The sequence below is a fragment of the Lampris incognitus genome, chromosome 1 (assembly GCF_029633865.1).
Source record: "Lampris incognitus isolate fLamInc1 chromosome 1, fLamInc1.hap2, whole genome shotgun sequence".
NCBI lineage: Eukaryota > Metazoa > Chordata > Actinopteri > Lampriformes > Lampridae > Lampris > Lampris incognitus.
In genome coordinates, this window is record NC_079211.1 from 83441363 (window position 1) to 83457099 (window position 15737).

The 15737-nt window shown below is 43.1% G+C and overlaps 1 protein-coding gene across 3 annotated transcripts in view; it reads left to right on the top strand.

Moving 5' to 3' along the window:
• Positions 1-15737, top strand: part of chek2 (checkpoint kinase 2) — a 253196-nt gene that overhangs the window by 288 nt on the left and 237171 nt on the right. For all 3 annotated transcript variants that reach the window (XM_056274315.1, XM_056274332.1, XM_056274324.1), the window contains exons 2-3: positions 1572-1870; positions 1992-2116. In XM_056274315.1, coding sequence (XP_056130290.1) covers positions 1579-1870; positions 1992-2116 — 417 coding nt within the window. In that variant the 5' untranslated portion in view covers positions 1572-1578. The remainder of the gene's footprint in view (positions 1-1571; positions 1871-1991; positions 2117-15737) is intronic.

Sequence of the window (15737 nt, forward strand, 5' to 3'; positions counted from 1 at the left end):
CTCTGGACGGGTTCGTCCCAGAGGAGCCCAGCTCCCGGAACCAACTGGTGACAACATCTAGTTAGAGTTTGGCAGAATTGTACAATTCACTAGTTTTTATTTTTATTGGGCTAGTGATCTTGCCGTGATTGACAGGGGACGGGCAAGGTCACTACTCTTTTCCGGTTCTGATTCTGGTTCCAGTAAGATCTGTGGTTCTTCGTAAGAGCCTATCTTAAATGTGTACTAATACACGCACACGGTGTGCCGTATTAAGACGAACGTGTGTAGTATAAGTTGTATTGTTTGGAGTGTTTTATAGTATTGGTGGTATTGGTTGGTGTACAGTGTAGTAGTGGTGGTATTGGTTGGTGAACAGTGTAGTATTGGTGGTATTGGTTGGTGAACAGTGTAGTAGTGGTGGTATTGGTTGGTGAACAGTGTAGTATTGGTGGTATTGGTTGGTGTACAGTGTAGTAGTGGTGGTATTGGTTGGTAAACAGTGTAGTAGTGGTGGTATTGGTTGGTGTACAGTGTAGTATTGGTGGTATTGGTTGGTGTACAGTGTAGTAGTGGTGGTATTGGTTGGTAAACAGTGTAGTAGTGGTGGTATTGGTTGGTGTACAGTGTAGTAGTGGTGGTATTGGTTGTTAAAACAGTGTAGTATTGGTGGTATTGGTTGGTGTACAGTGTAGTAGTGGTGGTATTGGTTGGTGAACAGTGTAGTAGTGGTGGTATTGGTTGGTGAACAGTGTCGTATTGGTGGTATTGGTTGGTGAACAGTGTAGTAGTGGTGGTATTGGCTGGTGAACAGTGTAGTATTGGTGGTATTGGTTGGTATACAGTGTAGTAGTGGTGGTATTGGTTGGTGAACAGTGTAGTATTGGTGGTATTGGTTGGTGTACAGTGTAGTAGTGGTGGTATTGGTTGGTGAACAGTGTAGTATTGGTGGTATTGGTTGGTGTACAGTGTAGTAGTGGTGGTATTGGCTGGTGAACAGTGTAGTATTGGTGGTATTGGTTGGTGTACAGTGTAGTAGTGGTGGTATTGGTTGGTGAACAGTGTAGTATTGGTGGTATTGGTTGGTGTACAGTGTAGTAGTGGTGGTATTGGTTGGTGAACAGTGTAGTATTGGTGGTATTGGTTGGTGTACAGTGTAGTAGTGGTGGTATTGGTTGGTGTACAATGTAGTATTGGTGGTATTGGTTGGTGAACAGTGTAGTAGTGGTGGTATTGGTTGGTGTACAGTGTAGTAGTGGTGGTATTGGTTGGTGTACAGTGTAGTAGTGGTGGTATTGGTTGGAGTATTTATGCTACTGCAGACAGGAGACAGGAGAAGAAGATTGAAAGGGATTTTTCTGACCTTTCAATTCGATTAACAGGCTAACAAGGGTTTCTAGTGGCGTGCTCACTATGAAAGCGCTAGTTTGAGTTATTAATCGACAGTTGTCCTCACAGTGGTACTACAGTGTGTATTGTTTAAGTTCTGTGTAGACACTCCTCTGAAGTAATACTACACTAAGTTGTAACAGTACATTCATACAGGCCTGTGTGGCCATATTGACAGCTTCTGTTGTTTGCCATCTGCTCAGATAGAAAATGTCTGAAGAGAGTCCAGATGACGGGCACCAGCAGCAGTCCCCATGTCAGTCTACCTCCCAGTCCCAGTCCGCCTCCCAGACCCTGACCCAGTCCCCCCAGTCCCAGACCCAGGCTGGGTCCGGGTCATCCAGTGGACCGACCTCGGCCAGCCAGACATCCAGTGGTTCTGGGACTCTGAGCAGTGCCGACACCATCCCTGTCAGCCTGGCCTCAGTCCCCGAGGAGCCGGAGCCAGAGCCTCAGCCCTGGGGCCGCATGCTGCCCATGGTGAAAGGCTTCAAAGCACTGAGTGAGTACACCAGCCACAGTGTGAACAGAAGGAAATGTTAATAAGGACATTAATTAACCTGCAACCCAAGAGCCAGCAGAGAGGAAAACCCATCCTTTAATCTCTATCTTGTTGTTTACAGATTGTGTACAGGAGGAGTATCTGTTTGGACGGGAGTCTAAGTGTCATTATGTGATTAATGATCCTGTCCTGATAGCATCACAGAGATTCCGCACCTACAGCAAAAAACACTTCCGGATCTTCAGGGTAGGCCTGACTGTCTGTCTGACTGTCTCTCTAATTTGAGACCAGAATTATATGTATTATCTCTCTCTGTCTCTGGGCAGCACTCAAAATTAAGGATGTCCCGTTGTCCCGGAGACAATAAAAATAGCCCCTGGGACACAAAGATATGGTGTCTGGGACAGTTCTGGGACAGCAGAGAAACAAATGAAATTATGCTTATGCGTCATGTAATATACATCATTTTAATTGTAAGGTGTTCAAATTTTTAAAAAAAAGTATGAGGTGGCACTGGCACAAGCTGTATGCTATGTCGCACGAGTGATTACACACAAGAGAGACCCACGTGAAGGTGCGAAAACGCTGCACTCATCAAAGTGCTGAGGCGGCTGAACAGCACTGGTGGCAAAGCAAGGAAGCCGTGGAGGTGAACAGCACTGGGGAAACCCGCTACACAATAACTGGAGATAAAATGTCTTCAGATAAAATGATATCTTCTCCAACTCAAACATGTTCGAATCTTGCTGATGTAGTGTAACGATTTCACTTACACTGTGGTTTTCGCCATTCAGGACAATGCCGCGGTTCTCGTATGACACTGACAGCCTTTGCTGACTGACGGTCCTGATGAATAGCAGTGAATAGCGTTTAATGCTTCAAACGGATTTTCTTGCCAAGAGAAGTTGATTAAAGTTGCTGTGACGTAACAAGACTAGATTAAAACCTAGTATATGGCTGGACCGCGACTACGTTAATTAAAAGGCTGTTTTTGCGCAACCATGTTTAAAACGAGAATGACCAAGGCCATCATTTTGACGGTTTGGATTTTCAAAGTTTAATAACTTGGAGGGGAAAAAAAGATACAGACCTGCTCTATTTACAACATCAGGAAAATTGGACCCTACCTGTCTGAGCATGCAGCACGCCTCCTGGTACAGGCTCTTGTTATATCACACATTGACTACTGCAACTCCTTACTGGCAGGTCTCCCTGCATGCACTTTCAAACCTCTGCAAATGATTCAGAACGCGGTGGTGCATCTGGTCTTCAACCAATGCAAAACAGCACATGTCACTCCGCTGTTCATATCCCTCCACTGGCTCCCAGTTGCTGCCCACATCAAATTCAAAACCTTGATGCTCGCTTATAAAACAGCAACTAAAACGGCTCCCGCCCACCTGAACTCCCTCATTCAGGTCTACACTCAGTCCCGCTCACTACGCTCTGCCAATGAAAGGTGCCTGGCACTTCCACCACAACGGGGCCCTAAGTCACTAGCCAGACTTCTCTTCTGTAGTTCCCCGGTGGTGGAATGAGTTACCAAACTCCATTCGATCAGCTGAGTCCCTCTCCGTCTTTAAGAAGAAGCTAAAGACCCAGCTCTTTCTCCAACACCGCCACACCTGATGGTATTAATATTAAAAACAAAACAAAAACAAAAAAATGTCTTCTATGCACCCTATGCATTGCCTTTGTGCACTGCCTGTTGACACCTATGTCCTGTAAGGCTTTTTAGCACTGGCATTGTCGCCTCCAGACTAGATCCTTGCTTGTGTTGTGTTAACTCTCAGATGTATGTCACTTTGGATAAAAGTGTCTCCTAAAGGAAATTGTAAGTATTGTAGACGAGCATAATCAGCGCTGTTCCCAGCTAAAGCAGCGTTGCCATTTCATTTAGTGACTTTTCAAACCCCTCTGTTGTTTCCTAAATACGAGTTGAGCCAAATCTACAGACTTTTTCTGATCATAGCAAAATGTTGTATTGATCACCGATCAACGCATTGGTTTTAGTTCTGAGTTCTGTTTTTTTTTTTTTCCCATTTCCATACTCTGACCGTATTCCAGCCCTTTTATGCCTCCTTCTGTCCTTTCTCTTCAAGGGAGATCTGTAAACTTCACCTTGGCCTGGGAAATAATTCAATATTATAATTAATTTATCATCCTTTTTGGATGAAATTCAGACATTTTCATAGGGAGTATTATTTGAGGAATATTATTTCAAAACTAGTTTTGGTTTGATACGACTGTTCACAGAGGTTTCATCCATCCATGTGGTCTTCCTAAGCAGTGTCTTGAAGCATGCTCAATATGCCAGGTAAGAAAATCAAAGAAGGTTGAATCAGTTCATCTGGACACAACGTTTACTGACAGATTTGTTTCATCGCTCAACTAGGTGACCTCTTCAGTCTCACCTGACTGCAGGTATCCCACCCTGATAAACTGACTGCAGGTATCCCCACCCTGATAAACTGACTGCAGGTATCCCCACCCTTATAAACTGACTGCAGGTATCCCACCCTTATAGACTGACTGCAGGTATCCCCACCCTTATAAACTGACTGCAGGTATTCCCACCCTTATAAACTGACTGCAGGTATCCCCACCCTTATAAACTGACTGCAGGTACCCCACCCTTATAAACTGACTGCAGGTACCCCATCCTTATAAACTGACTGCAGGTATCCCCACCCTTATAAACTGACTGCAGGTATCCCACCCTTATAAACTGACTGCAGGTATCCCCACCCTTATAAACTGACTGCAGGTATCCCCACCCTTATAAACTGACTGCAGGTGTCCCACCCTTATAAACTGACTGCAGGTATCCCCACCCTTATAAACAATACAGTGGCATAACAACCCAACCCAACAACCACTTTCATATGCAAATATGGGTTTGACCATTAACTAGAACGACCATTTTAAAGTTTAATAACTTTGTGGGGGGGAAAAGATACAGACCTGCCACTCCCTGAATTCTCCTAAAACTGCATATATTTGCATTAAAATGAGTTTTAGATCAATTGCACAAAAAGAAGTTATGATAAGATCTACCTAAAATGACCATGAGCGGTCAACATGACCATCTCGTAATTTGTGCGTGATGGTGCGCGTCATGTCAGTATTTATGACGTGTGTTGGTCGCATCATTTCCTTCGTGAAGTTCATTGCTCTGTCCTAGAAACACACTAGCGTTCTCCAGTGGAGAGAAATAGTCTAAACTTGATTTTTGATTATTGCCAACATGTCTGGTTACAGACTCACCATGACTACCACCCAGGCGTTGCAGTATTTGGGTGATTCTCTGAGATGGATGCCTTTTGGCTCTCACCATTTCTGAAAAAATTACCTCAAATTATTGTATCACTGATCACTACATCTGATAGTAGACCTTCGAGCAAATATATTTTCCCACCTCAGGCAAACAGTGCTAACCATTTTGAGGCATTTCTTTCTCACTAATAGTCATTTTGAGTTCAACTCCGTCACAGACAACTTGGACCCTGTGTGACTATGACTTTAAAAGAGATTCAAGTAAATTCTTACAGAACCTTAATAATGAGATGTCCCTTGTTTAAGATCACTTATTCTAAGTGTATAATGTTATCTTTAAATACTCAAATTTGACTGCTAAAGCAAGTAATTAGAACTTTATCTAAGATCGACCTACATGTTTTATCAAAAATGTGCATTAACCTTAGAATTTGATTAGACTTTCATATTATTTCTTATTATCCAGTAAATTGTATACACAGTTCAACAGCCATTAACCTCATATTTCTTATTATCATCAAAATATTCATAAAAACTTATCAAATAACAGGGTTGAACCCCAGCATGACAGGATTGAAAATGATAACAGGGTTGAAGGGGCGAATAATATTTCAATACGGTATGGATTTATTTATCTGTGTCAGATTTCAGCTGTCATGAAAAAACATGAAACAAACAGAACATTTTATTAAGTATTTAACGTTCAACATTAAATCAAAAACATCAACCATAAATTCATCAAAGACATCAGTGAAAGGGATCTGTCCATATGGTCAACAGTAAAAAAAAAAACTACAAGCATAGGTAGTGTGAAGAAAACTACCTTGCTGGAATCTCATTTCGATTAAAACTAGCTTGCAGTACACTCAAAAATCTGAACTGAACTCTAAAAGTGTGACTGTAAAATGTTAATTCATACATCCTATCAACAAGCAAAAATACACTACAGACGTCAGTGAAAGGGATCTGTCCATATGGTCAACAGTAAAAAAAAATCTCTTGTGAAATGTACAGCCCAGGCTAGTGTGAAGAAAACGACCTTGCTGGAAACTTTTTTTATTATAGCTGGTATTCAGTCCACTCTAAAAAGTGAACTGAACTCTAAACACGTGACTGTAAAATGTTGATTTATACATCCTTTATTCAGAAAGTCTGGCCCACACTTCTTTCTGAACTTCCATATGTCGTGATGTCAAAGGCTTTGGGGGTGGGATGAACTCAAGCACATCATCAACTAGATACTATAGCACATACTCACGACTTGGCCAAAAGAACCTGTTGAGTCCGACATGGTACATGCATTTAAGTTGAACATGGGTTTCATCAATCAATCAGTCAATGAAGTTGCATAGCAAGGATTACTCCTGGATACAAATCTTTATTGTATGTGAGCACACACTACTGCCCAAGCACCAGGGCCGGTCCTATGCTATTCTGGGCTGGGGAGCAGCCATCGCTCACCCCCCCCCCAAAAAAAACCACAGACATGCACAACCGTGACAACCACCAACACCCATAAAGCCTAGGCCTACGCACACGCATACAGCACACAGCTGTGTGTGGGGTGAGCACAGGCTAGCAGACGAAACAACCAATTCAAAATAAAATCAACCACAGGACACAATTACAAGCAACCATGCCACAGCGGGCTATTGTAAAGTCCTCCTCATTATCTTACCTTAACACTTGACGTGTCGTGTCTTGACCGCTGCAAATGTTGCAGTTGTGTCATTGTAATCCACCTGTCTTGCCACAGGGGTCTTAATGGACAACACAGCCAACGCAGACAGACTTTCTTGGGACATCGTTGATCTCAAATATGTCTTGATCAATTGCAATTAGCTGAAAGAGCGCTCTGCACTTGCGACTGAGAATGGAATTGTAAGAAACACCTGACAAGCGGCAGTAGTGTTGGGAAATGCCGTTTTCATGTCTCTCTCAACTAAAACATCCAGCACTTCAGAGGTTTTTTTTACATCAGCTGGGAGCAGACGTGACAAAAATCCAAATCCACTGTCCAGTTCTCCACCATCAATCCCCCCCACAAACTCCGCGAGCTCTTCACAGGCCTCTCTGTGGTTGTCAATCAGGTTAACATTTTTAATGTCCTCCAAAACGTGGAAAAGACGATTGCACTGACTCAAATATGAAAAACGCTCTTCTGTCTCAGTTATCACTGTGTCGATCAAGCAGTTGAAAAAGCTCACTCTAAACTTTTCCTCTTCTGTCAAAGGCTCATCGACTGACATTTCACCTGGAAGTCGTTTTCGGCGTCACGTACGATGTTCAGGGAAAACCAGTGGAACGTCAATATTCTCTGCAAGTTCTTTTGCTTTTTCAACAGCATCAGTCGACATTGTTCCATCTCTTCTTTTACAGCTGTGACAACTCTTACTGCATCACCGATGCTCAAATGTCGTGACTGCAGGACGACACTGGCCTGATTGACTGTATTCAGCACTTTGTGCCAAACAACTAAGCTGACCAAAAAGTCAAATGTTTCAATTGCCTGTACGAGACTTGTGACTTTAGAGGTGGTCTCGGAATCACAGGTGCTATCTTCACTGACGGCTATGAGTGCGTCTATGACCTGGGGTAGCTGCTCAATTCCCGTTCTTGTAGCGTCAGCGCAAGTGCTCCATCTGGTCTCTGAGAGAGGTTTCAGTGTGATGCGTACAGGTTTTTCAAGAATTCCCCAACATTTCGTTGATTTTCCGAATAATTTGTATAGCCGATTTAGCACTCCAAAATATTATTGGCCTCGTTCGAGGACTCGGCTGCATGTTCAATGGCCAGATTCAAGTTGTGAGAGCAACAGGGCACAAAGAAAGCCCGCTTGTTAACCTGCTTCACCCTTGCTTGTACTCCCCTGTGCACACCCCTCATGTTGGCCCCGTTATCGAAACATTGTCCCCTGCAATCATCAATGTTAATGCCATATTTAGCCAGCCTTTCCAGCAGTGTATCTGCAAATGCTTCGCCCGTTGTGCTTTTCACAGCAATGAATTCAAAAAAGCTCTCATGCACCTCTACCTTCTGGTCTGTTGTAGCATATCGCAAAACGGGAGAGAGCTGTTCTTTGTGCGACACATCTGGTGTGCAGTCCATCATGATGCTGTAATATCCAGCTGTTTTGACCTTCCGCACGATTTTTTCCAACACTGCCTCAGCTAGGAGTCCAATGAACTCATTTTGAATGTTTTTGCTGAGGTAGTGGGTAGTTTTGGAATGATTGAGATGTCGTGCTAATGGCGCATCATATTTGGCCAAAAAATTCCACAAGCGTAAGAAAATTGACGTTGTTTTCTTGGTAAAGGCGATCGACACTTCCTCTAAATGCAAGGTTTTGTAATGCAAGAAACATGATGCAATCCAAAATTCTGCTAAGCAGTTCATGCCACTGTTGTCTCTCACTGAGAAGCTCTGCTTGCTGGTGGCTGTCAGTCGTTGTACCAGTAGCCAGAGCGAATTCCAAAGTTTTCCACTTTGAAAAATTCTCAAGATGAGAACGATAATTCTCGTGTTCAGTCAGTCTCGTTGATAACTTGACCCAGTTTGAAAAACCAGTAGTAAAGATCCCTTTGTCAGTTCCAAACAACTTACAACAGAAACAGAAGATGGCATTGGCAGACTTTGAGTAGACTAACCATGGCCGAGGTACTTTTAGGGCACCAACTGTCCTGGTGTAATTAGCTGGTGTGAAACAACGGCCATCCATTTTAGGGAAATCAAAATCGGTCACCTGCAGTGGTTTATTTCTGACTATGTCTGTTCTGATGTCATCATCACGTATTCTGTCTGGCCACTGTGCAGGATCAAATAAGTCCAACTCACGCTCCCCATCACTTTCGTGACTTCCCTCTTCCTCGACAGATTCTCTGTGGTTGTTTGCATTCTCGATAGCGGTGGAGGTGCTAGCACAAGCGCCACGGTCGCTGTCCGCTCCGGTATCCTCTGCTGCTGAGTTAGCACATGTGGTGGATGTGCTAGCTTCAATGCTATCCTCCAAGTGTTCTGCTGCCCGAACGTTAAGCCAAGCACCGTATACCTTCTTTGTGTTTTCTGCCTCTTTTTTTGTATTTTCTACCTTACGTTTCTGTAATTTTCTTTTTCTTACAACCAGATTTGTTTCCAGACATTTTTTTGGTTAGTAGAACCGAATTTCACGTCTTCACCATAGGCTGTACTAACTTATGGGGGAGGGGATGACGACACAACTTTTGATACATTTTTGAAAATAAATCGTTATCAGCCAATAGGGAAACTGCCAGGAGGAGCAGCATACAGGGCCTCTTTGCACTGCTGAGACACACAATTAACAATCACTGCACTTACAGCAGAATCAGCGCAGAAAGGTTTTTTTTTTTTATTTATTTCTGGGCCCCCCTCCAGACCTGGGCCCGGTGCGGTTGCTCCCGTTGCTACCCCTGCAGAACCGGCCCTGCCAAGCACCTCTGGGTTTTCCCAATGGATTGGTGTCTGCTTCTGTGACACAGCAGCTGGCACCTTCTTGATGAAGCTGAGATGCTGTGTGTTCCAACACTCACAGGTTAACTGCTTCTGGGTTGAGCACATACAGCTGACATCCCGAGACATTATCTCTCCTGGAGCAAGAGTTACCACTTGATGGATTCTCATGGTGGGGCTGCTGGTAGGTTTGATGGCATCCTTTCAAGTGCCTGCTCAACAGTCTCACCATCAACAAAGAACAACTCGATTGATGTGTTGGTCTCCAAAAGGGTCTTGAAGAGCTCATGTGCATCCCGGATGTCCCGGCCATGGCTTATTAGCATGTCGGCAGTCCTCTTCAAGGCTGCTCCAACACCATCTGGTGCTCCCGTACCATGGCTGGCCTCAAAAAATATTCCAAGTTCCTGCCTTGATGCCTCTTTTCTGCATCTCGGTGCTAAAAAGGGGAAAAAATGACCCTTCTGCTTGTATTGGGTACAAGGACCATCACTAAAAAAATGTATCACCAAAACCTCTGGGTATGTTGCCTGCACATAATCCAATACAGGGTTCAGATGCTCCCCTATAGCTCCTGGGCTTTTGTGCTTTGATGGGGATATTGTGCTGAAGCAGGCTGGTTCTTGGCTACCACCTACATAAAAAAAAAACTCCTGTATGTAGTGTCGCCTGCTGATGAGATGATCCAAAGAGCACTGCTTGGATTTCAGAAATGTACTTGCAGGTAAAGTTCTCTGAAAAAGCAATATGAATTAAGCATTCATCAGTACCCACACTCTCCCTCAGCTCACGGTAGTAGGGAAACTGTTGCCTAAGATTGAAGAGATGCTTCTTGAACTTGGTCAGGTGTGTGTGTGGAACTGCTCATCAAGTTGCCCCTGGGTGCCCTCGACATTTTGTTTAACAAATATCTTTACTGTTGGTCCCTTCTGATCATTAATTTTTCCCTTCTCTTCTGACCCCCACTGAGTATAGGACACCTTTTCTGCACTGTCATATGTACGTGAGAGGGGAACTGTTTTGTCTTTGCAGTTTTCACAGTCCCAATACATACAATCCTTGCTAGCACCCTAATGAAATACCCTAACCTTGAGGACCCAGATCTGGGTTGCTCTGCATATTGATTATCAGGACTTTCTGAAGGGGTGTTGATATTCCACAACAAAGCCTCCCTTTTCTTCTGTCTTCTTTTAGCATGCCTCCACATATTGCGCTTATGCTGTTTTAGCTCTTTCCCTCAGATCCCTAATGCTTTTTTCCCCCCCTGCTTCAGTGTCCCTTTTCCACCTCTTACACTCACTCACTCCTGAGATGTTTCCCCCTTCTGTCTGGGTCTGTATCACTTCTTGCCCTGTACTCTGTTTGCCTCTCTGCTGCTGTTTTTGCCATTGTGATGTGTGAAAATATTGGAACATCAGAGGGTGTTATTTCACATCAAAGTCTACAATTGAGTCATCTACTAAGAAGTGTCACATCAAACATTCAACCCTGTCACAATGATTCAACCCTGTTACAATAAAACGTGATGGGGTTAAAGTTTTTGGCTAATAGTAGCCGTAACTCCATATTTGGCTAAAACATTAGCACCACATGGCATTTAGGACATCAAAAAAATAGTAATATTTTGCAACACCACTGTTAAATGTTTTATAAAAATGTGTTTACTATCATTAATTTATACAACAGAGTTGAACTGATGAGCCGGACAATCTCAATTTGACCATAAGACAATGAATTGTTGGTAAGAAAAGACTCTGACACTTGCCTTTCTTTGCAGCATCTTCTCCCAAAGACTTGTGTGATGTCACTTCCTGAATGTGGATGTCACAAGGACTGATCCATTGTTTTTATAGGGGGTAAATGCTGTAGTGTAACGGGGTTGAAAACAAACTGGGGGACGTGTATAAATATTCATGTATTTTTTCAGAAAATGTATATTTTTAGTTAAAGTAGACAAGTGATTATATTAGCAGCAAATTTATTTGTTTTTAATTCAATGAAAATGTAATGATGGTCAGTGAGGACATGCAAACATGTTTGTCATCTACTCTAAGACAGCCCATTATTTAAAAATAAAATTTAAAAAATATATTTTGTTTTGCATTATAATACAAAGACACCTAGTTCTATTAATTGATGGCTTAAAATGTCTTTTGTGGTTTCCTTTAATTGAAAATATTTGAAGTAAGTCTGGGGGACTTAAAGGGCACCCGATTCAGAGAATCACCCACTTACAGGCGTGGGACAGCGGCGATTTTAAATTGTTTGAAAAACATTTAAAGTTGTGAAAATGTTAATTTTGGTGTCAGTTAGTTTCATAACAGACATACTATGTAATGCATTAATATCTCATTTGGGCATTCATCTTGACAGAATATAGAGTTTAAAAACCGTGTGGTCATTCTAGTAGTTTTTTAAGTTCTGGTCGTTGTTTGGGACTGTTTCAATATTTATTTTCAGTTCTTAGATTAGATGAGATTGTTTATCAGCCACACGACCAAGGCTGGTGGAATGTGTTCTTGGTACACAAACTCTGCAGCACAATACATACATGGACAACAACAGACACTCCATATATCATGAACAATACAGCTACACAATAACAGAAATAAACATCATGCATGACAGTTAGGTGAATGGTGGTGTTTATGCCAGTGGTGTGTGAGGAGGGGACTATAGGGAGGAATGCTTCTCTTACATTTCGCGTTTTATAGGCCTTGTTATGTTTGTTAGATTAGCTATATGTGTTTTCCGTTTTGTTTTTCAGGTAATATTTTCACTTTTTCAATGTTGCTATTCAAGTTCGACCATGTCTCTCTGAAGTTTAAATTGTTTAAAAATAGTATTATAGTTGTTAAATGTTAATTTTGGCGTCAGTCGTTTCCTAACAGACATACTGACATCTGTAATGCATTAATATCTCAATTGGGTATTTATCTTGACAGAATATAGAGTTTAAATACCGGTAGTCAGTTTGACCACCGATGGTTGTTATAGGTAGGAGTGAAATTCCGGTCGTTCTTAACTAGAGTTTCAATGGCCGTGTGTACTAATCACATTCTGTCCTAGTACACATGGCCTTTGAAACTCTGGTCACACCCATATCTGCATATGAAACTGGTCGTTATATCTACTACTACTACTTTTGGCTGCTCCCGTTAAGGCAGCGGTCGGGAACCTATGGCTCGCGAGCCATATATGGCTCTTCCGGTGACGGCATATGGCTCCCAGACAATTTTGAGTTGAAAAAAATAATAATTAAAAAAAATCAGTTTGGAACTGATTTTAAAATACTTGTGATATTTCTAAATAATACTGTGTCATTTTAAAGTAAACAGAAATTAGTTTTGAAGATACATTTCAAGGGTCACCCGTGGGTCGGGTCGGGAACCAATGGCTCGCGAGCATGTCCGGGTCATTGTAAAGGTGAAGAAATCAGTTTTATCAGATAGCCAACTAGTTTATCCGCTTCAACCCTTGTAACGGAAAAGATGGCAAAAAGAAAAAAAGACGATGATTACCGTGCATTCCAGGCTGCGTGGACAGAGGAATTTGAATTTGTGGAGAGAGCGGGATCTGCGGTATGTCTAATATGCAATGATAAAATTGCATCGATGAAACGGTCAAATATAAAGCGGCACTTCGATACGCACCATGCTTCATTTGCATGGAAATCTCCAGCGGGGGACAACAGGAAAAGGGCATGCGAAGAGCTACAGCGGAGAGTGCAGACGAGTCAGCAGCAACTACGTGTGTGGACCAAGCAAGGTGACGGGAATTCCGCTAGCTTTGCGGGTGCTTTGGCAATAGTAAGGAATGGAAAGTCATTCACAGATGGCGAGTATGCCAAAACATTCATGCTTGATGTGGCCAATGAACTGTTTGATGACTTCCCAAATAAAGACGAGATAATCAAACGAATAAAAGACATGCCCCTGTCAGCAAGAACTGTGCACGATCGTAGCATCATGATGGCAAATCAAGTCGAGGAAACACAAATTAAGGACATAAACGCCGGGACATACTTTTCTCTCGCGTTAGATGAGTCAACAGACGTTAGCCATCTATCTCAGTGCAGTATCATTGCCAGGTATGCTGCAGGTGACACACTGCGTGAGGAAAGCTTGGCTGTTTTGCCAATGAAAGGGACAACAAGAGGAGAGGATTTATTCATGTCTTTCATGGAGTTTGCTAAAGAAAAAAAACTACCGATGGATAAACTTATTTCTGTCTGTACTGATGGTGCACCCTGTATGTTGGGGAAGAACAAAGGATTTGTAGCGCTTCTCCGTGAACATGAAAAGAGAGCCATCCTAAGTTTTCATTGCATCCTGCACCAGGAGGCGCTTTGCGCTCAGACGTGTGGCCAGGAGCTTGGCGAGGTGATGTCTCTGGTCATTCGAGTGGTCAACTTTATTGTTGCCCGAGCTTTAAATGATCGGCAGTTTAAAGCTCTGTTAGAAGAAGTTGGGAATCATTATCCCGGTCTGCTTTTACACAGCAACGTGCGTTGGTTGTCAAGGGGGAAGGTGCTCAGCCGTTTTGCAGCTTGCCTGAGTGAAATCCGGACTTTTCTTGAAATGAAAGGCGTCAGGCATCCTGAGCTAGACAACACTGACTGGCTCCTGCAGTTTCACTATCTCGTGGACATAACTGGCCATCTGAACCAGCTCAATGTGAAAATGCAAGGTATTGGAAATACAATCTCATCCCTTCAACAAGCAGTGTTTGCATTTGAAAGCAAGCTGGAAGTCTTTCTCAGGGACATTGAAACAGGTCGTCTTCTGCACTTTGAAAGACTGCAACAATTTAGAGATGCATGCTTAGCAAGTGACTCCACTCAACATCTGGATCTCCAGCAGCTAGCTGGCTTTACGTTCAATCTCCTGCAGTCATTCAAAGCACGTTTTGGAGAATTTCGTGCGCGCACTGGTCTTTTCAAGTTCATCACTCATCCACATGAGTGTGCAGTGGACAAAATCGACCTGACATGCATCCCCGGGGTCTCTATCGGAGACTTTGAGCTGGAAGTTGCTGACCTGAAGGCATCAGACATGTGGATGAGTAAGTTCAAGTCACTTAATGGAGAGTTGGAAAGTCTTGCGCGACAGCGAGCAGAGCTGGCGAGGGAACACAAGTGGACAGAAATGAAAAATCTTCAACCTGAAGACCAGCTGATTCTTAAAACTTGGAACGAGCTTCCTGTGACATACCACACAATGCAGCGTGTGAGTATTGCCGTATTGACCATGTTTGGCTCTACATATGCATGTGAACAGTCTTTCTCGCATATGAGGAACATTAAGACCAACCTACGCTCACGTTTAACTGATGGAAGCCTCAACGCCTGCATGAAGCTCAACCTCACCACGTATGAGCCAGACTACAAGGCCATCAGCAAAACCATGCAGCACCAGAAGTCGCATTAAAAGTGAGACATATTTAATTTCTTATACGTTAAAAATACTATATGGCTCTCAATGAAATATATTTAGAAATATTTGGCTTTTATGGCTCTCCCAGTCAAAAAGGTTCCCGACCCCTGCGTTAAGGGGCGCCACAGCGGATCATCCGTTTCCATCTCTTCCTGTCCTCTGCATCTTCCTCTGTCACACCAGCCACCTGCATGTCCTCCCTCACCACATCCATAAACCTCCTCTTTGGCCTTCCTCTTCTCCTCTTCCCTGGCCGCTCCATATTCAGCATCCTTCTCCCAATATACCCATCATCTCTCCTCCACACATATCCAAACCATCTCCATCTTGCCTCTCTTGCTTTGTCTCCAAACCGTCCAACCTGAGCTGTCCCTCTTATATACTCATTCCTAATCCTGTCCTTCTTCATCACTCCCAGTGAAAATCTTATCATCTTTACCTCTGCCACCTCCAGCTGCACCTCCTGTCTTTTCATCAGTGCCACTGTCTCCAAACCATACAACATAGCTGGTCTCACTACCATCTTGTAAATCTTCCCTTTAACTCTTGCTGGTACCCTTCTGTCACAAATCACTCCTGACACTCTTCTCCACCCACTCCACCCTGCCTGCACTCTCTTCTTCACCTCTCTTCTGCACTCCCCGTTACTTTGGACAGTTGACCCCAAGTATTTAAACTCATATGCCTTC